The 22,458-nt window shown below is 34.5% G+C and overlaps 1 protein-coding gene across 2 annotated transcripts; it reads right to left on the reverse strand.

Moving 5' to 3' along the window:
- Window positions 1-6,564: 6,564 nt before the first annotated feature.
- On the reverse strand, window positions 6,565-19,275 carry LOC122074686 (protein LNK1-like). 2 transcript variants are annotated; one of them, XM_042639631.1, is made up of 8 exons: window positions 19,177-19,275; window positions 18,887-19,088; window positions 15,342-15,934; window positions 13,842-14,202; window positions 12,506-13,231; window positions 11,775-11,923; window positions 7,110-7,245; window positions 6,565-7,018 (listed from the first exon to the last, which is right to left on the reverse strand). In XM_042639631.1, exons 2-8 carry the CDS (start codon window positions 18,908-18,910, stop codon window positions 6,962-6,964), a joined length of 2,046 nt encoding a protein of 681 aa, XP_042495565.1. In that variant the 5' UTR covers window positions 18,911-19,088; window positions 19,177-19,275; the 3' UTR covers window positions 6,565-6,961. The 2 variants fall into 2 exon arrangements, 1 of the variants encoding a protein (XP_042495565.1); XR_006139012.1 differs by having other exon boundaries at window positions 7,110-7,256; window positions 18,887-19,260.
- Window positions 19,276-22,458: the final 3,183 nt, after the last annotated feature.

Genomic DNA, 22,458 nt, shown 5'->3' on the forward strand with positions numbered 1-22,458 from the left:
TTTTTTGGAGATCATAATAAAGAGTAGAAAATTTCATTTGTAATAAAACTTGAAACCTTTTCTATAAAAGAAAAAAATTGAAACTTTGATTAGACTCTCTTTGGTTTGATTTCTATTTGCATTTATTTGACTTATTTCTATTTTTACAAGTATTTGGTATAAATTAAAGCACTTATTTCTATTTATAAGAGATAAAATAAATCACAAATCACAAATTACTCTTAAGCTATTTGTGATTTGTGGCAACAAATCATTTATGTTGATTTTTGCTACCTTAAATGAGCAGGTGTGCTAAACTACTCAAAATCAATAGTATATAGGTAACTTCAGCATGTTTTATACTTTTCCAATAAAAAACTCTAAATCCTATCATCTTTCTCACTCGAAGCTCAAAACTGAAACCTATTTTCTCAATATTTAATCTATTTTATAAATAGTAATCAAACGAATACTATTTGTGGTCCATAATTTATTATCACAAATAATTTCTAAAAAATAATTAATAAATACAAATAGAAATCATACTAAAGTGAGCCTTTAGAAAGGAGGTGAGCAATTTGTGGGTAAAATTTGGACCTCACTTAACTTGCCAAATATCATTTATACAGAGGCCTAATATAAGCTTATGTAGGGTTAGGGTGATGTAGAGGATCAGACAGCATGACCGTGCATAATCTTTGAGCATTTAAGGATTAATTTATTAAATAAATAAAAATCAATTGACGATGGATTTCTGTGGGAAAGTTTGATAGAAGGTTGTCTGCAATTAATCTCTTCAATTGTTAAGATAAAATGATTTGCTTTGGGAACTTTCTAACCTTCTTTAAGGCAACCTCTCATCATAGCCATGGAAGCTTTTTCATACTATTTATTTTACTTTGAATCCAATGACCTTTTAAGGGGGAAAGTGGCTATATTAGCCCTTACCCATGTTCCACCTTGTCTCAGCAGATAATTGCAAGATTTTTTTATAAGAGCATTGCCTGAGGACAACCCTACTGTTCCAATATGCAAATCTAAGATTTTTTTTGAATTTCACCATATCTTAAAATAGGCAATTTTTTGCACTTCTAGTATAATATATTATACTATTATATAAAAAAGCGAGGTGGCAAATCTTTCACTTGACAATTTTGTCATTTCTTTTTTATTATCTTTTCTTTTCATTCTTTTTTTATTTTCTTAAATTACTAGTACCTTTTATAATTATATTTTTATAATATTTAAAGACTATTCTATCTCTCTCTCTCCTACTTTCACACTATTCCCATTATCCACTTTCTTTTTTTTTACTAAAACTCTTTCTCTTCCTCCCACTCTCACAAGATTTTATCTACTTTCCTTTTTTAATTAAAACTCTTTTTTTTTTTTACTTTTCTTGCTAAAACTTTTTCTTTCTTTCTTTTTTCTTAAAACTTTTTCTCTCCCTCCCACCCTTTCTTTTTACTCACCTCCCTCTCTCATGTTCTCTCCCATTCTCAGGTACTGTTCTACCTCTGCACTCATCTTTTATGTTCAATTCTTTTTTCTTTGTTCTCTTTTAATTGAATGTATTGCATTCCAACGTTTGTGTTGTTATTAAAGTTTGTTATGGTTTACTGCCTTTGGAATGAGAATTTTAATTTTTCATAAAATTAGTCACAGTCAATGACAAAAAATCCAAACTGTAAGAGAGAGAGAGGACTTTCTTTTCTCAACAAGGATGTCATTGATGTGGTCATCCATTATTACTTTTGAAACAGCAAAACATAAGTAGTAGAAGGCATACCTTGTTTTGTATAAACCGCTATGAAACCTCAAACAAACATATAATACATACATTATAAGTTATTACCCTCCACCGCTAGATGTTATTATTGTCCATTGGAGAATATGAAGTTGCTTCCAAACCTCTTTAAAAACCCGTTAGATATCCTATAGTTTTAAGCCACACCAGTTATCAATGGGGGTAGAAAAAGAAACTCCTTAAATTTCCCATATGTTCGTTGATCCACTTGTGAACACTAGGATCATGGCTCTTGTAAGACGATACGTGCTGGTTACGAAGACAAGCTTGCTATTTTTAGGGGCTTGGGAATTGTTGAGATCCTACGTTTACAGTTAAGGGGGTTTGGGTGGCGAATGGATGCAATGCTACTTGCGTAGATGTCCTCAATTTCATGGTAAAGTATCATATATATTTCACGAACACTAAGATAGCCTAGTGGTGGTAGCTTCGACTTGTGGAGTCGACACCCAGGGGAGCGGTTCATGCTTACACATTTAATTTCTAGATTCATAATTTTAAGATTCTATAGTTAAGGTTCAAGGTTATCATGGGGTTTAATCAGTAAGTTCTGCTGTAGTTTGCCTTGGGTGTCACAGCTTAAAGTTGAAGATTTTATATGATTTTCTAGGAGTAAGGTTCATAGATCTTGAATAGAGGTTTCATGAAGGAGAAGGAAGGCTTTCACTGGATTGTTTGTTGGGGATTTATTACCATCCCAAAGCAATGGCATAGTACAATACATACAATAAAAATGTGGATTAAGGGGTTACTTTCAACTTCAAAGACAGAGATCTGAAGGGCTTTCATCCAACAGTAATAATCAGACCTTGAGAGCAAAAAAAAAAAAAATGATAATCAGACCTCCCAGGACTTGTTCTGGGCATGCCACCAAGATAAAACACATCCCTTGTTTCAGTTCCAAAAAATTACTAGAAATATCAGCTTATTTTATCTCATCCATGGAAAGAAATATTGAGATTTCAAATAGGATAGTTCTGGTTGAACAAGGACTCAACATGCACAAAATAGAAACCAAATCTTAATATATACTATAACTATTATGAATCACATTACTAATAAAATTTCTCCTATACAACAACAACAACAACAGCAACAACAACAAAAACCTTATCCCAACCTTATGGGGTTGGTTACATGAGGGTACCAAGCAAGGACAAACACAAAGATCCATGCAAAAAGATTGATGGTTATGGCTAATCATAATAAGTGCTGGCTGTCAAGCTGACACACTATTAAATCAGCCATAGGCTTATAATGACAGACTATAATAAGATACCAGCTGTCTACCGGACGTACTATATAGATTAGTTAAGCCAATGCGTCTTACATATATTACGTCCACCACTAAGATAAGTCATCACCCAACCTACTTTCATAAAAAAAAGAATGAGATAATGAAATCTTGATAGCTTCGCTAAGCACGAAAGTAACAACTCGAACACACATCTCCACATTGAAAACTATGTAATCACACACAACAACGCATTAAAAGCTAGATATTCAACCAACAACTTGAGCTGAAGGTATTTGTGAATAGCGATTCAATGCACCAGCATAAAGCCCACCACCACAAGCAAACCAATTGCAACTCATGTGAATTACGTCCACTACCAAGGCAATCCACTACCAGACCTACTACAGTGTAATAAGGTTTTGATAGAAGAAAGCCCAGTAGCCCCGCCGAGCACTTCCAATAAAATTTCTCCTCTATCAACTACTAAAATTCGAAACACTATAAATCAACCATTGAAGCCCTTCTACAATGGTTGCAATTTTAAAATTACAACTTCAACTTTCACATCCTATTGGAGCTAAGGAGCCGAGGAGGTAAGATCTCTCTCTCTCTCTCTCTCTCTCACACACATACACACACACACACCTATACACATAAACACCGCTCTCTATAGACTATAGTATACTGAACTTAAGGATGGACTCAACCCACTTTTGGAATTGAAAAACACATGATTTTTCCATAGAATTGTGTTTCTTTCACAAGCACACTTCATTATATTAGTAATTCAATGATCAATGATCCTATAATAACCCTACAATTATAAGGAACCTTGACCTAATTCTTTGGGAAAAAACCACAAATATATAATCTCTCTCTTGCAATTTCACCAACAAAAAATCTTATTTCTATTGTAACTAAAATCCTATCTCTATTGTAAAAATTTTATTTTACATAAATACACTCAAAGAAAAATATTCTACAATAATGCACGTGTGTATTTACTATTGTGTGTGTATATATATATATATATATATATTTCCTTTTCAATGAGGATAAATACTATTATTTTATATTAAACTGTATTAAATCCAGAATCAAATAGCTTTCAAATTTTTTGAAAATCTATTCTTTTATATGATAACAACAAAGCCTTATATCAAATACCAATAAGTAGGGTCAGCTACATAGGATCTTGCCCTCTAGGTCTATTGAAAACCTTTTTTTATATTATGCATTAAATATTATATTAAATAGTTCTTGGGAGTAAGACATGGGCAATTAAAAGAAAATTACAACTTCTTAGTTCACCACTTCGGTGATAGCAATTTGTTCGCTTGACTTGAATTCAAAGTATTTAAGAAATGACTTTTTTTTTTTTTTGGGTAAAGAATTTAAGAAATGGGACTTACTGTAACCATGGTGGTAGTAAACTAAAAAATTGTAACTTTATTTTTTTACAATTTAATATAACACATTTTTTCGATGAAGGTAAATCCTATCATTTCACATAAATACTGCATCAAATAACTTTTGAGAATAAAACAAAATGTAATTAAAAAATATATAAAATTATTATAACTTCTTAATTCACCACTTTGGTGTGTCGCACCTTGAGAAATAAAATTTAACTTATAAAACTAGTTGGGAACTTAATTTTTCATCATTTTGGTTCAACTATTCCAAATACAAGAGTATGACTAAATACATTGTGAACCCATGAGACCCAACAAATGACATTTTTGGGGTGTACTACAATCCAATGACCATTTCGCCAATATAAGCATCCCAATTTCCACATGGCTAAAGCCATCAAGATAAGCTTATTTGATGGCCGTTGACAATGTTCACCCTAGGACTTGCGTTGGAAAGGTGTGCAATAACCAATAGAAACCCCATCCAGAGCACAAGTCAAGCTGATTAGCCAGTATTTTTTCCTTTTTCTTTTCTTTTTGGCAAGTCCACCAAGGTCCAAGCTTATTTGATGGCCATTGATAAGGCTCACCCAAAGACTTGCCTGGGAAAGGAAGGAAAATATCACTGAAAACAAACCACTAGAAGCTCTATCAAGATTTAATAAAAAAAAAGAAAAAGCTCTATCAAGAGAAAAAGTAAGGCCAATTGGTTTTTTTATTTATTTTTGGTAAAGAAGAATAACTTCACCAATAAAAACCAGATAATGAAGTCCACCAAGTCCATCAAACATGGATTATCAAAGGGTGAAAAAGTCGACCATAGAAGGTTTAAAAAAGAAGAAGAGGAACTCTTGCTAACAGATGATATTACCATCCCCCAACTTAGAAACAAAATGGGGAATCCAGTTGAAGAATTTAATTACTATATTTAACAAGATTTTGTGTTTATTACATAGACACAATTACGAAACTTTTCATTTTTTTTTTTTTAAATTAATTTCATTTTTCTTCACTTTCCTTTACTTGCAAGTTGCAACCAGATGAGTCTACATGAATTGCATATCCTTGTTAATGATTTCAAACAAATACAATAGTGCAAGTGTGCAAGTGTGCAACTGAACCAAATAAGAATTTAAGCCACTAATCTTAGGCTGTATTTGGTATGCATTCTAGATATTAAATTGATGTATCATGAAACTTTGACCATTTCAATGAATGTGATTGACAACTAAAATGCATTATTTATTTATTTATTTATTTACTTTTACTTTTTTGTTTGTTGATGGGTATCCAAGACTTTGGCCTGACTAGTCCTGCGGATCCATACTGATCCCGCAACTGCATGGACCAGGTCATTAATATACATATGTTTTACACTCATGGTACCTTATAGGGTTTGAACCCATGACTAATGCTTCTACCAAATCATGTATTAAAAATTAAAATGCATGTATGCTCCGGAATTACTGCATTAAAAATTACAGTATTTTACCATGTACCTTTACTTTTTGAGGCGCAATCTGGGCACTAATATTATGGAAAAAATGAGGCAGATAACTGTACCAAGATACAAGAGTTGAAGGCTCACATTATCTGTTGTCCTCAAGTATGTCCATAAGATAGGTGGTTCAAGAAGATAGTGGAAATCTACAGAATAATGCAAGATGGATAGAATGGAGATGATTGAAAAGAAAAAAAAGGGGATGAGGTTCCGTCCTAATATATATATATATATATATATATATTTTTTTTGTAATCTGAAACATCACTGGAATCTCAGCTGTGGAGTGAGCACCCTGCAAGACAGGTATGGGACCCACTAAACTAGTGAGGTCCCAGCCATGTGTCAGATAATGGCACATCAGGCTAGCATTCCATGAGAAATAGAATACATGTACCACAGCATGAAGAGGTCACTGTTTGGTTGGAGGGGCATCTGAATGATGAAATGCAAGGTCTATCAATGATTATTTTAGGCGAAATTACATTCCATATCGTGTAATTTGAGGGTCTAGGTGATACAAGTACCTCTAACCATAGGTGTAAACAACAATCAGGATAATATTATGAGCTTATGCCTTAACTACATTATGAAAGGCAATACAATAGATGTAGAACAAAGGAAGTTAAAGCATAAACGCAGCAACTCTTAGCCACTTTTTTTTTTTTCCCCTTTTGTTTTACTCAGAAATAAAAAAGTATATTACAAACATGAAGTTAACATACAAATTAAATGCTGAATATGTGCAGCAGGTGAGAAGATAAACAGCTGAAACATGTGTATGGTTAAATTTGAAGCACACAAGATACGGGCTTTAAGGCTATATAGCATAGAATGACATTCCCAGGAAATGCCATCAAACCTGATATGTTTGCGGGTGCCTCTTCAAAATATTATATATACATAACAACCAGCAAGGTGAAATACATGGAAGTGTTCCATTTGAGTTGCAGATTTGCAGCTGAAGCTCAAATTCTACTGCTCAGTATGCATCTCTGTTTTCTGCACCACCAGCAACTTCTTCAGGGCAAACCAGCTTCTCTTGACATTGCAGGTTGAGTTGAAATAGACCAATGAAGCTGTTTAAGTTCCAAGCAAAATGCTTAGCCAGATGAAAGAAGAGTAAAATATAGAAATCAGAAGTTAGGGCCCAATGTGCGAGATTCATACCATAGCATGTGACTCTTGGGACAAAACATCATTAATGGCCGTCGTAGAAACATCTGAGGGCCTGTGGAAAAGTAAGTGTGCCAATGACCGATCTATGGGGTTTGTATCAGTTTCCATATCCATAAATCGTGTGCATCTGCACAAAAACTAACAGAAATAAATTAAACTCAAGGAAAAAGTTCTAAAAGTAACAATAAAATTGTCTTAGCTGAGACACCATTACTCAAATTAGGAAAAAATGGAAGACGAAATGAATATTGGTAATATGAGTTTCGTACTTCCATGTTAAATCAACCAATTCAGGCCTAATCACATTGAATTTTTTCTAATTATCAGATGTTTTGGCTATTCTACCAGCCAAACTGAGCAGCTTCTTTTCTGCTCTTTTCTTCACTCGTCAAATATCCAAATTGTTAGCACATCTGAGAATCTGCATAAAATTGAATCTTACAGCAACACTTAAGGATTTCTCCGATGTGCAGCTGGAAGGCTTTCATTCCATGACTTGGAAGCTGTCGGTATGCCGGGATGCCAAGTACAATATTTCTATAAAGTGTAATCTACAATGGAATGGATATAAAATTCTTCTTTTCACACTGAAATCCTTGTCCCATTCTTCATGATTTTGGGTTCCAAACATCAGAAACCCTATGCCACTTCCTTTGTTAAGTTATACCTCCCTCCACTTGTAAAGGGAAAGTGGACTCTGTCAGCCCATACGAGGGGAAAGATCAGGTTCTCTAAACAGAAGAATTTCAAGGGGGGATAGAAGAACAATGAAGTGTAAAAAGGGAGCTATCTCCTGAGTTCCTTTGCCTTCTACTACCCCTATGGCAGACACCTAAATCTGCCTTTGAAAACCTTTAAATCAATCCCATAGAAGAATGAAGATTTACATAAAACAGAGATTGACACTGGGTAGGCATTCCCCCTCTCCTCAACTTGAGAAACACAGCCACACACATGCACAAAAAAAAAAAAAAGGACGCAAAAAAAAAATTAGATTGAAAGGAGATAAGCTAATCTCAGCCATCCATGATGTTGATCAAAAACGAATGGGAGCATTATCTTTGAAAGTTCCCATGTTCAAGGTTTAAAATCTGGTTCAATCCTTTTCCTTCTTCCTCAATCTTCAATCTTCGTTTTTCTAAAGCTTCATCTGTACTTCTCTGCAAGTTTTCAAACACAAAAAAGACCAGATTCAAAAGTTTTAGCCGGAAGAAAAAGAACAGATATAGAAACTTGGATACATCCCATGTCTTCCTTTTGTTTTTTGTATTTGTTTATTTTGTAAGTAAAACTCAACCCCCAGAACAGCCTCCATTGCTCTCCTTTTCAGGGACTATCCTCATGGGGCCCAAGACACTAGTAATGAAGACAAACAATATAGAGGACATAAAACATCCAAATATAAGTGCTTCTTAGACCATCTCCAATAGGATTTACGATGGGATTAAACTAACTCCAAACCCCAAACAGCAAAGGCCTCCTTCCACCGAACATCCTAGGTTATGTTTTGGCGGCCTGACTTCAAGAGACAAAGTTGTCCTTTTTCAAAACCTTAAATCTCCACTATAATTTCCTTTTTCTTCTCTTCCTCAGTTTCTCACTTCTGTCACTTCTTTTACCACATCCCATAATCTCTTGTCTAGGCCCACTATTTTTAGGATAAAATCTCCCCACACTTGCCCTACATCAACTGGTTTCTCTAAGTTCTTGAACTCTGTTTCTTCTAATATCTAACATAATTCCATTGACTGAAACGTTACTTTATTGATAAGCTACTATACCAACCTTTATTGTTGAAGATTGGCAGTTTCCATTACTTCTGAGTTCTGGCTGACATACATGATTAAAGAGCTGTTAGGAGCATCTGCGAAAGAATAATTCAGGCATATTTGCCTAGAAATCGAAGGCCATTAAAACCTTAGCTCAGATCAGTGATTATTGATATGACATCTCGTAGTTTACAAGGACCTCTCAAACCCCAAAACTTCAGCTTTATTAGACAAGGTCTGCTAGCATTTGGGTCATTTTGATATTACCAGACCACATACGATTCCGTTGCTACAAGTAAATATTATATATATATATATATATTTAGCCACCCATCAAATATGGCTAATTCTCCCACTATCTAAAGCATAGTTGTCATGGCGCCAAGGTGAACCAAGGAGGTGCAGGAATATGTCTAAATGCTTAGGTGACAAGTCGCCACCTAGGCATTGCCAAGGCGCCAAAATCACCCAAGCGTTATTTTTTATTTTCCGTCTTCTCTAGCATTATTTAATATGCTACATAAATTTGGTATTATAAAAAATCAACATTAAGCCACATTAATTCATCAAAAATCAACATTAAGCCACATCAAGTCATCAAAAATCAACACTAAACCACATCAAGTCATCAAAAAAATCAACATTAAGTCACAATCATAAAAAATCAACATTTAGAAAAATGTATAAGTTTGACTAGTCAAATGATTTTATTTTTACATGAGACTTATTGTATTAGGTAGAGCACAAAACCAGATTTCCAACAAGTATAAGATTACTTAAATCTGAGTTGTAATGACAAAGTTATGTCAAGGTCAAACTTATTTTAAAGTGCGTGAATGCTGTTAAAATCGCCTGAATAAAAATAATTTTATGGGTATCAGAATAAAAGATCATTTTACTGACATTTGGTTTTTAGCGTTTGAAAGTTGAAAATTACCCCTATAACCAAAAATCCAGTTTTTGTTCTTGGACTGGGGGTTGACTTTTATCTTTTTAGAATTTGATTTTTAAACTATTGTTATTGGATTCAAATAGAGGGGTATTTACTTATTTATGAATAATATCTTAAGTATTTACTTAAATGATATTTGACTTGTGCAATAAGGCGACAATCGCCCAGACCCCAACTAGGCCACATGGATGCCTAGGAGACACCTTGACAACTATGATTTAAAGCCATGTATGCAACAACTGTACATGTTCAAACAAGATTTTATCCTTGTATACAACTAACCAAGAAAGGAAATGTGTTGTCATTGAAGATTTAATTGCACTCTCGAAATTATATGCTGCACTATGAGTTTATGACTGCAAACACAACAGTTTTGACAGCATAGGCAACTCCTATCCAGTATCCATGAAACTTTTTCTTATAGAGAATAGTACAATCAGTCCTGTAGCAGCCTATCCCCACTAAGGGGGAAACAACCTTGATTTCAAAAGGTTCTTACCAATGCATTGCTCTAACCCCCAGTTAAAGTCAGAAATTTGCCTACTTCAGTATAACCGATGATTCAATAATTGACTCAAATGGTAATTAGGATTTTGTACACAAACAAGCACTTTTGTGATAAAAGTACGAAATTTTTAAGAAATTGGTGAGATTCTTGACCTGACTCATTCAAATTTTAGCTAACTCTAGCCACATCAAGCAAGTCAACTTGGTTGCAAAACATTGAGACTAAGTCACAAGGCCACCAAATTTAGTCAGGTTGATTACATCAAGTTTCGGCTTGTGTTTTAAAGCTATATAGTTGAGTACCGGTTTAGTTAGGGTTAGTTCACAACTATCAATACTGCATTTTGGTATTGGTTCAGATTTGGTTTGGTTTCATTCCTTGTGTACAAGTTTTCAATTCCTTGAACCCTAGTTTGGCTTTCCAAGAAATTCTCTATACATGCGTAGTTTTTTCTCTTTCCCAAGTTGGTGAATTAAAAGAGAGAATATTTTTGCACATAACTTGAAGGATTTATGGGAATCAGTTTTAACTCGAAGGCTTTATGGGAATTAGATTTTCTTGGAAAAGACAATCTTGACTATAGATGTTGTTTCTAAATCTCTGCAACTTCTTTTAGTTCCTTCTTGAATCCCTTAGTTTTGTAACAAGACCAGAAGGCATATGACTTCAACACCTGCAGGTGAGGCTACAATAATTCTTCCCATATCTGAATACCTAACCTCAAATTTTATTCCGTAACATTTCTTCACTAAATCCATGCTCCTCTCTCCCTAAAAGCCAAGCCTTCTTTTGTTCATGACCCAAATTGTACCTTGTTGGCCTGATTTAGAAATGTCCACGCAGCCCATTGCTTGTTAAAAAATCAAGATCAGGTTTTCTTCTGTTTTCCCTGAGTGTATAAAAGGGTTGAATTCCAAATGTTGGAAAATTCGACCTTCAGTCCATATTTGTTTGTGCAGCTACTTCTCATTGCATATGCTTGGGAAAAAACTAACAAGCCTCTGCTCATACTTTGGCTTCTAAAGCAAGGAGATTTACTAGTATTTTAACCATGCAAGGGACTTTTGAGAATGAACATCTTAGGTAAACATGCTTATTGGAGGATATTTTTCATATATTTTCCTGTGAGGCCTTCTGTATGGCTCTCCTTGGGAAGAATGGGAATTGGGAAATTCACTCAGAATAGCAAGGCTGTTTTCTGTTTGAGATGTCCTCCTACCAAGGCTAACTTTAGCATAAAATGATCATTTGAGAAGTGCAATTGATGCCTTGAATGCAAAAAAGGTATTATATACAAAAAAATGGAATGTTTGAAGACATAATAATTTCACAAGTGATGAAATTAGAGCATATTTTATATTATCAGGTACACAAATAATGAAACAATAGTACAATACGTTAAGAAAGCATGCTATAAGTGGCCATACTTATTTGAATCTTCAGTCTTCAATACTCCAGATTTAACACTACAGTTTCTGCTGCAACCATCTAAATTTCCAATATTATGTCTTTGTTCAGCACTTCTAGCCAAGCGGTACAGACTATCTCTTATGCACAGCTTCGTACTAATATCCAGCTGAATTTCAGAGCAGCTCAGTCAGTGACAGCTTATGTAAATATATAGGAAAGAAAAAATAAAGGCAAAAACCACAAAGTGTTTAGGTACATCTGCATGTGATGAACATAAATGCTGACTTTACTGACCTCTACCTCTAAACTCACCCGCCACTACCATTTCAATGTCACCACAGGTAGAAATTTGAGAACTTTGACAAAAAGCACAATGGCCATTCATGCAGTTACTCCATATGGAGTATGGGAATCATAAAATTTAGACTTGACAGCAGTTTCACTGAAAGTTCCAATATAAAGGAAAATTTTAATCCTCCCTCCACAACTACTACCTGTTGCAACATATGTAACTTTTTGCAGATAATAACCCTTGCATGGCCATGATAAGTTGACCAGATTTGGAGTTTGAATAAAGATGACTAATTCATGTGACACTCGAGCAGTGTATAAGATTCATGAAAATGTATACATGGAAATGTGTGCATGCATGCAATATATGCACAAAAAATAAATAAATGCTCACCTATTCATGCATGCATGAGACATTAGAGATGATACCATATTAAGTTCCAGGAAATGATTATACCTGTTCCATGATGTATTGAAGCTGCCGAAAACTAGTTTCTTCTATTGATACTACAACTGACAGTGCAGTGCTCACACAAGAGCTTTGTTGTACAGTTGAGGAATCCTCTGCTGGAAGTACAATGTTTGCTCCTTCAATTTCGCTATGAGCTCCAACTTCATCTCGAATTTGAGCTGGGTACTTCTGGGTTGAAACTTGACCAGTAAATGCAGGCCTCATCCCCAAGTCCTCATATTGAGGATCACCAGTTAGTTTGGCATGTAGCTGCTGCTCTTGAAAAGGTTTTCCAACTCTTTTCCCTGATTTCATAGTCGAAGCTTCTAGTGAAGAATCAGGAGACCTTTCTATTGGTTGTGCATGGTTTGATGCATAAGAAGAAGATTTTGAAGAACCAGAAGGATAACCATTGTTTTCTATCTTGATGCTAGATGTTGGTGTAACAGGAACTTGATGTGAAGGATCTTTATACTCTGGTTGCATGTAAGGCATTTGTCTGTCCGAGTAGCTTGAGAAATTAGGTCTTATGTTTTGCTGTTGTTGCGGAATGTCTAGAGAAGGAAAAATTTGTTGGTACGAGGACACAGAAGAGGGAATCTTCACATTTGCAAACTGTTGAAAAGGCCCAAGACCATGGGAAAGACCATCACCATTGAATTTTGAGGACTGATTTTTTCTTTTTCCAACAGATTGATTGTGTTGCTTCAACTGCTGATTTTGCAAATTGATCTGTAACAAGGAAATAAGTACATAACTATGATGAACTGAAAGGTCATAGAATACCAACGATAAAAAGGTAAAAGGTAGTAAGATAGACCTCCACATAACTATGTCATTGATGATTATCAGATACCACAATCAAATTGGGGGAATTTAATACCAAATGCCTCAGCATCTGAAACAAGAGGTGCCATTGTTTTGAAATAGAACAGTCAAAATGACGATATGATTTTCTCAAGATATAGCAACCCAAAATCAGAACCAGAAAAAGATGGTGCTAAAGAAGAGCATGACTCCCTTCTAAACAAATAATTCATATCAGCTTTTGATTCTCGAACTTATGCTTTTGTGAGTTTATTACTCGATCAAAACTCAGGAAGTTGACTCATAGACTGCATAGAACTAAGGAAAATTAACATATAAGTTTCATGTCATACCATCACAACATTTCCAATCTCAGTTCGGGAGACAGGAAAATTAAAGTCATTTCCTGGTTTTAAAGCTCAATTCGAAGTAAACAGGAAAGTTTAAAAAAATAAAAATAAACCAATTAAAAGCACACATCAATTGCAAAATTGAACTGAACCATGGAATTATATGGAATATGACTTTTACTAACCTGTTCAATGGACACAGACTCCCTATTTTCAGCATTTGCATCAGACCAACTGACATATGTTGAATGACCTAAAGTAGTCAGTTCACTGGCATCTTGTAGCCGAGAATCGATCTTATAATTATAGGGGACACTATTTTCACCAGAATAATTGATCAAAGGAGTGACAGTGTCAACCGCAAAGTTCAGATCAGGCTCATGATGCTTTGATATAATTCTCAATTCATTTGAATCCGATGATGAGTATTTAACGCCTGATTTCATGGCATCTTCAGAACCATCAATGGCAAGAGAGGAAGCAGAAAAGCATGACAAATCATCATCATGACCCATATTCCCATGTCCGAATGTGGAATCGCAGTTTCTACAAAATCAAGACAAGATAACATAAAAGGGTTATGTATTAAAAGGGAAAATTTTCATGAAAAGTTCATGATAAGAAAAATTATTATTATTATTATTATTATTATTATTATTATTTTATTATTATTATTATTATTATTATTATTATTATCATTATTGTTGTGTACAAGCGCAAGCGCAACCACAACGCTAGAACCTTAAGGTGATAGTAAGGGTGTAACTCTTATTACTTAAGTACGACCTCTCGGTCCACCACACTTCCGCAGTTGGCACAGTAGTTAGGAATAATCACTGCCTTGAATAATCCTTCCACAGGGTTCGAACCCAGGGGCATTCTCCTAGGCTCTGATACTAAGTGTATGAGTGCAACCACTACACTAAAACCTTCAGGTGATAGTGATGACACAACTCTTATTACTTAAGTATGACCTCTCAGGAGCCTTTTATACTAGTCAGGCATGATGTTAAAATAGTCCAATGGACTTGTAAAGCACAATTTATAATTTTGATCTATAACGAGAGCTGGTCAGATCATATCAAACATTAGCTCGTACTGTACCCCTTGGATTAGCCACATGTCATTTTTGTGTCCCCTACCACCTATATGTCCAATCAAAATATTGAACATTTACCATTGCATTTTAACCATTAACTTTTCAACCATTTCGTAAAGCTCCATAATCCATATTACCACATGCTGAAATATTTTAAGGTTAGAACTGTCCACATTTATACATGGTGATGTGAACTAGACTAGAACAGACCACATTGATAGATGATCATATGGACATGTTCACAAAATTTAAAGCTGAAAAGATGCAAATTGTGGATATTTAGAGCCACATAAAGAGCCTTACCTTCACAGGCCATGAAAGAAATATCAACTCTAATGATTATAGTTATAATTATCATCATAAAGACAACTAATACGAATATCATTATGTAGTTGATGGGACAGATAGGATGAATATCAGGTGATACACGAGATAAGCATGTTTTAACATGATTACTAACTGAAACTGAATCACGGACATGTCATTGGAAAATAAAGAATCTTCCTACTCAAGCAGGTGTCTTAAAAAGAAAACTTTCCAAATTGAATCAAGCTCAATAAACATAAGAAAGATGTTTGATGAGTACCTAAACATTCTGTCAACGTCCTCAAAATTGCCAATATCAGGCCAAGCGTGATACGGAAGACCGCTGCTCTCCTTGTCCTCATGTCCATTAGCAAAAAATTCAAGATCACTGCCTGTTGAAGAAATACCACCAAGTGGGAAGTGGCACGAGCTACTGCCTATTACAGCACTTCTATTACCAAGAATGGGATCATGTGCACAAAACTCATTGCTAATAAAATCTATGTGGTTACTATTGAAGCAGGTATTAGGTAGCTTAGTACCATCGGCAGTTAAACTTGACATTCCCTTAATGGAGTCATTATCGCATGAAGCTGGAAAGACTCCATCAGGTGTGCAAGAACATGAACCCATTAGGGGCATTGGAGCCTTTTGGTCCTTCACAATTGCAAAACTTGTTCCATCTTTTCCGTGGAGGGCACTTTTAACAGCATCCTCGCCACTTGCACTGTTTGTAAATGCACTTGCTTCTTCATGTCGTGGCTTCTTATGGCAATCAACTTGACCAGCGGAGTCAAGTACTTCTTCACCACTAGGATGAGGTACTAAATGATCATCATTCACTCTAAACTCATCCCACAGAATGCCTTCAAGCTGTAAAATTAATGAGAGATTAGATTACGCATAAATATAAACATACTCTAAAAAAATCTAGAAGAAATACTAGGATCAAGACAGATTCATATGAAAATTTTCAAAAAAACTCTAGTTGTCAGAGAATACTTGGGAACATAGTAATCAATGTAAGCATCACAGAAGCAATTCACGTCAACAGAAATTGATAAGGGAAGGGAGAGAACTTAGTAAGCCACAAGCTGTACTAATGCATCATATATGCTTAGGTGTTAACCAATTAGCACTGAAGCCACTTTCAAGTAGAATACACAAGATTTTTATATCATCTACCACAGAAGCTCCGTAGAAGGAAGGCGAGTATAAAAGGGTTATAACATTGGCATGGAAAAATAATTTTTTACTGCATCAAAAGACATGGCAGGGGAATGCCATAAACACATCAATTTCTTTGGGAAAAATTTATCACAGTTCAAAAATCAATTTGAAACATGTCAGCACACAGATAAGCTTATTTTGCATGAATCCAATCATCAACTTCCATTTGGAATCAGAATTCATTGAATTCAACCTTGTTATAGCGAGCTCAATCCTGGCTTTTCACCAAAAGTAAAAAATCCATGGCTACAAGCTGGGATGTTCCAAGTTCTACAATTTCAAAATCTTTAATTGCCCTGAGAATATTTTATTTTTGTAATTTGGCAAGTCCAATAAACAAATCTATGCATGTCAAAAGAGGTAAATGCATCATATGAGGATTCTCAAACTTGGCTTTAGTAACACACTCCCTTATCTTTACTAGGAATTCCAAATGGAAATCCAATACGAGATCATTGCTAATAGAGAGGGCGGGCTAATTGTCCATGTTAGGAGGAAACAAGATATGTAGACAGAAGAACAAGGACAGTTGAATAGACTTCTGTCCAAAGCTTCTGGACTGAGGCCAGTAGCAAAATTTATTGATTCTACATCAAAACAAGGTGGAAACTTTCACCCATTTAACCGCCTACCTTCTCATTAAATCAAAAAGGGTAGGAAGAGAACTCAATGGCTACAATCTTACAACCATTCTACAAGAACTCCAACAAAAAAATACTGATAAAATAACCATTTTCTAAGTTAAGAATACTTTAGCACTTCAGTTAACAAGTCGGTTATGAACTGAGTGTTGGGCACCAAAGACACAACAAATAGATAAAATAACTTTTGCAGAGGTAAGGATGTTGAGGTGGATAATGGAAAACCAGAAAATATAAAATATGAAGCGAACACACGAGAGGTGATTAGGATCAGCCCCAGTAGGTGACAAGTCAAAGGAGAGCCATATGAGGTGGTGAAGGCATGTGCAAAGGAGGCCACAGAACCAGCAAGGAGTGAGACTTGCAGATTAGAGGAGCTAACAGAACAAGGGGTAGGCCGAAGATAACTGGGAAGCATTGGTAAAAATAGATGGGGACAACTAAGGTTTAACACGAGATATGGCTTTAAACAGGGTTGAATGACAAAACAGGATTCATGAAGATGCCCTTATTTAGTGGGGAAAGTTCATCACACCAGACAAGTTCCATGAAGGTAAGAATATTTACTCCATAAAAAGAAGTGCAAGGGATGAGCTACTTGTTCATTCTTCCATCAGAATATGAAGCATAAAGAGTTTTAAGTGGAAAAATAAGCATTTTCTAAGGAAGAATGATGAACTGAAGTTTCAAACATGGGTCTTTGGTAAGGACAAATAGATGCCTGGCTAGTTCCAGGAAGTAGTGTATTTTGCCTAAACAGACTGCCAGTATAACTAAAGTGAGATAGATATTACATATTATAATTAATTTTGCCAAATTTAGCCATTTCTTTTCTCTTAAACCAATCAAGGACTAACTGCCATGACAACCACCCTGCCTCTAGCAGGATGGGTATGTTATGGCTAAAGAGCATGGGAGAGGGTTGGACTCCAGTCAGGGATAATTTGACAACCCTGACTGGGGACCTCCTTGTCATAGACCTTTTTTCCCTTAACTGTTCTAGCATTCACTGGAATACATGTGGTTCAAAAATAAAAGGCCATAAACCATTTTCTTATGAAACTCAGGAGAAGAATTTTAGGTTTCCTGGAGGTTTTTTTTTCCCCTCAAACAAACTTTAACATATGAACAGACAAACTGCAAGTTAGGGTTTTCTAGGATTTTATTGAGCCCCACCAGCACCGTCTTGAGTTTGTTAAGCAAGGGAAGAAAAGACAGCGATTCAATTCCATGCTGGCTAATAAGAAATTTCCATTCTCCATATCTGTGGGCAGGGGTGGGGGGGGATCGGAGCAGGATAATACAAAACTGATATCACCTAACCAAGTTACATGTAGCCACAGATTGTGGTTATTTATCTCCATGGATAAAAGTTTTTGATGCATTGTAACACAAAACAACTGAATATCGGTTCATGGACTTGTAAGATTCACCCCCGCCCCACAAAAAAAAAAAAAAAAGACTCAAATCTCTTAGGTGGTTAATAGTTATGCATCTGCACAATGAAAAAACAATTAGCATGTTCAGTTTTAAGGCATGGTTTGCTATGCCTTATAACTTGCACGGGCTCAATAGTTTTGAAAACAGATATTAAGCAAAGGAACAAGGAAGAAGAGGAGGGGGTAAGGACTACAATCTACAGAATTGATCACTTCATAATTGAACAATATGAGTATGCATCAGTACAACATGCTCAAACCAACAGCCTGAGAACATTTACTTAATGACCAGGAGATCGGCAACCAAAATAGTACTTCACATGTAAGCTATTTTCGCTAAAATAAGTATAATAACCGTAAAAGACATTATTTTCTTCCAATTCAAGCCTAACATAAGGCACAATCAGAGCAAGAATCAGAAGAAAACTATGGTCTCAGAGCCCATTGAACCTAAAACTACAAAGAAATATAGAATGAAAATTAAAGATAGATTAAACGAAAAAGAAAAATCCCACCTCAGAGGTGTTCCAGTCTAACATCACTTCGAGATTCTTTAACCAGCACTTAAAGCATACACGATTCTTGGATCTAATCTCATGATTCTCACAGAAAAAGAATGGATAATTTCTACCGTCAAGCTTTCAATTAGCAGAAACTTCGATCAACGGAGTTGTCTCTACTTCACCAAGAGGTGTAAGAGTTCACAAGAATCCAACTCTGTAAGCAAAACACCATTAACAGAGATCAGTCCACAGCACGAGTCGCCAAAAAACCACTAACAGAGCTGAAGAGTAACCAGAGCCACCTGCAAATGAAAGCTTCGTTTACCCTAAATGGCCGGAGATCCACTCGTAGTGATAGGTTCTGGAATCTGGATCTTCTGGGTCATGTCGAACGAGGTAATATTTTTAATTTAATCATTAAATTTTTAAAATTTTAAATAAAATAAAGGAGATTCATGCCGGTTGCCACGTGTCAATAGAAAAAAAAAAAGGTGGCGGGTGCAGAGAGAGGAATGGGGAAGAGGCGTAAATCAGAATTCGTGGACGAGAGGAGAAGATGAGATCCGATCTCTTCCTGAAATATTATTGGTCCACGTCAGCTTGACTTTGCTCTGTGGGGAAATGTTTATGGGACCATTTCGTTATTTTGAACCAGCGGTGGTGAGCGCTTGGCGTCACGAAGTACCACTTGCTTCCTTCGCGTTAAGCAGTTTTATATTTTTTAATTATGATGATTATTTTTTAAATCATGATTATTAAATAGCCAAAGATTGTTAAAAAAAAAAAAATTCATTTTTTAAATTACGATTATGAGTTTATGATTATTAAATACGCAAAGAGTCTAAGACAAAAATATCGAGTAGTTTCTAGGCCAACCTCAAGTTTTCTCGTTTACCTTTTAATATTTATTTTTTAGATGCATTTTATTGTCACCAGAATAGTGAAGAGAAAAATTATAATCTTCTTTCGATGCTCAATTGTCTTATTCTTAAAAATTATTTAATGTAGGAACAAATAAGGTTTTCAAAATAAATTCAAAATGACTTCTTATTATTTCAATATTTATAAAATTGCATATTTTTTGGTAGATATGTAAAATGATATGATTTATCTTCACTCAAAACATAATTAGTATACTAAATGGACAAAAAAGTAAGGTTATGATTTTTTTCCACCAACATTGGCCATAGAAATGTGTAATATAATAAATTGGTATTTCAATTTCCTTATTGTTTATATCTTTGTGTTTGAGATTTTAAGATTCAAGAAATTTGTCTGTAAAAATATAAACATTTTTCCCCAAAAATGATAAAAATTTATTCTTATGTAAATCATATAAGATTGTTTTTCTTTTTTGGAAAACCTAATTCTAATACATTTGACCATTAAAGATACCTAGGAGACAGTCTAGATAAATCAATATCAAATTTCAGACACAGATTCAATCAATTTTTTCTTGGCCACATGACCAACTCTATTTAGAATAAAACTTGATATATTGAACAATAATCTTTGAGTCTATTTGTTCACAAAATTTCATATCAATCCAATCCGCTACATGGCAAAAGTAGACATCCGACTATGGCTTTCTAGTGTAATTACAATTATACTATTTTCTTTACAATGAAATTTAGTAGCATTTTGAAAATTCTTTCTTACCCTTACATTAAATAACTTTTGAGAATAGGATAAAAGGCAATTGAAGTAAGATTAGCTTTTTTGTTCACCATTTTGGTGATAAGTTATTCCCTAGATTTTAATAATCAAATTTTAAAATATTTTGGAGTTAACTAAAATAATTATATTATGTACAAATAAAAAAAAATTACAATTTAATTTGAATATAATTTCACTTCCCTTCTATTTTATTTCCTTTGCAACTAGAAGATATATTATGTCTTTTTTTTGTTTGGTAAGACTAGAAGATTTTTTGTCCCACTATTATGGCATGCTACTCATGGTATTACATCATCAACATGGAGCATGTGATAATGAGGTCATGAATGATGGCAATGATGTGCTAAAAAAACTCATGTATGCTCCATCAATCTCTATCATCTCATCTCATCTTAAATTTGAAATAGGTGGGAGTTCAATGTCAAAACACTTTTATACCAATTCAACGATTTAGATGAATCAATCTTTAATCTATAGTAATTGGATTGGTCGATTTATTCTACACAACTAGCCAAATGCTTTGTTTTGTCTCTCTTTTTTATGTCCAACTTCCTAAAATGTTAGGTTTAGACGTAGAGAAGACAATTTTGAGGCTTCACGTTACTTTGGTTTATATATATTTTGGAAAATTCAATACATGGCATGCCTCTCACTTGATGCGCTACCAAAATCATGTAAATGATGATAAAATTAGAGAGAAAGAGAGAGAGATGTTTTGTGGGGGTGTTTGATTTTTCTTAGTTGATCTGATGTGAGGTTAAAAAGACAAAATTGTTGATTCACGTAACTATTAGTTTTCTCTTCACTTCCAACTAAATGAAGCCTTAGAGAATATTGCCTACACATGTTTCTATTTTTTAATATTTCACTTGTCACCTATTTGGCTATACATGACAAGGGTTGGTGTAGTGATTTCAACTCATATTTTTTTTTTCACATTAATTTTTTTAATTTTGATAATTATATCATAAGGCAAATTCATTTCTCCTTAAGCTTACTAAACAAGTGATGATGTATGGCTCCCAACAATTTTTGAATACGTTAACTACAACTAACAAGGGGCGCACTTGGTCCAATAATAAGGTAGGAATGTTGCGATCTGATAATCATGTGGTCAAAGTAGCCTCTCGACATTATTAGGTAAGGCTGAGTATTTTTATCCCATCAAACCTCACACATATGGAAGCCTCATGCATCGAATACGTCCTTTTTTACTATAATTAATAATTCAAGTCCCTAACAAATTTTGAATACAAATAGAGAATATCGAAAAAGATTTACTGAGGTTCTATTTGCTAAGATGAAGCGAAATAAATATAGGGTAAAAATAATAACTGTACTCAATAGCAAAAATAATTGTATCATAGGGTAGAACTAGAAATTTTAAACTCATTAGGAGCCAGATCTCATTTGCAATGAAACTATATAGATCTCATTTGCAGTAATAACTATATGCTCTTAATATTAGTTGGGTGATTCTTTTGTCTGTTTTTAATAGGCATATCAATTCTTGTTGGAACCTTGATATTTCTTATTTATTTTCATAATGTATGACATGTGACAATGTCTCTCTTCCTCGTTATTTTTTCTCATATATTCCCTTGCTTTTTTTTGTAGAGTCCAAGAGAGGAGCATAGTGTAGGGACTAGGGAGTGGATTCTCATAATGTGTCCAAGGTTGAAGGAGCAAAGTAGATGGATTATTGTCTTGAAGTTGTTTTTCCTCATGAAACGGTTTAATTTGGATTTTTTGTATTGCGTATTTCTAAGCTGAAATCAAGATTCTTCCTCTTTCATCTTCAACAGGCATATTTATTGTTACTATTGCTTATATATCTTGTTTGTTTGGTGGAGAAAGGTAAAAAAAAAATTCAAAAGAGTTGGGAAACTTGTATTTATTTTCCATAA

Source organism: Macadamia integrifolia, chromosome 3, assembly GCF_013358625.1.
Source record: "Macadamia integrifolia cultivar HAES 741 chromosome 3, SCU_Mint_v3, whole genome shotgun sequence".
NCBI classification, from domain to species: Eukaryota; Viridiplantae; Streptophyta; class Magnoliopsida; order Proteales; family Proteaceae; genus Macadamia; species Macadamia integrifolia.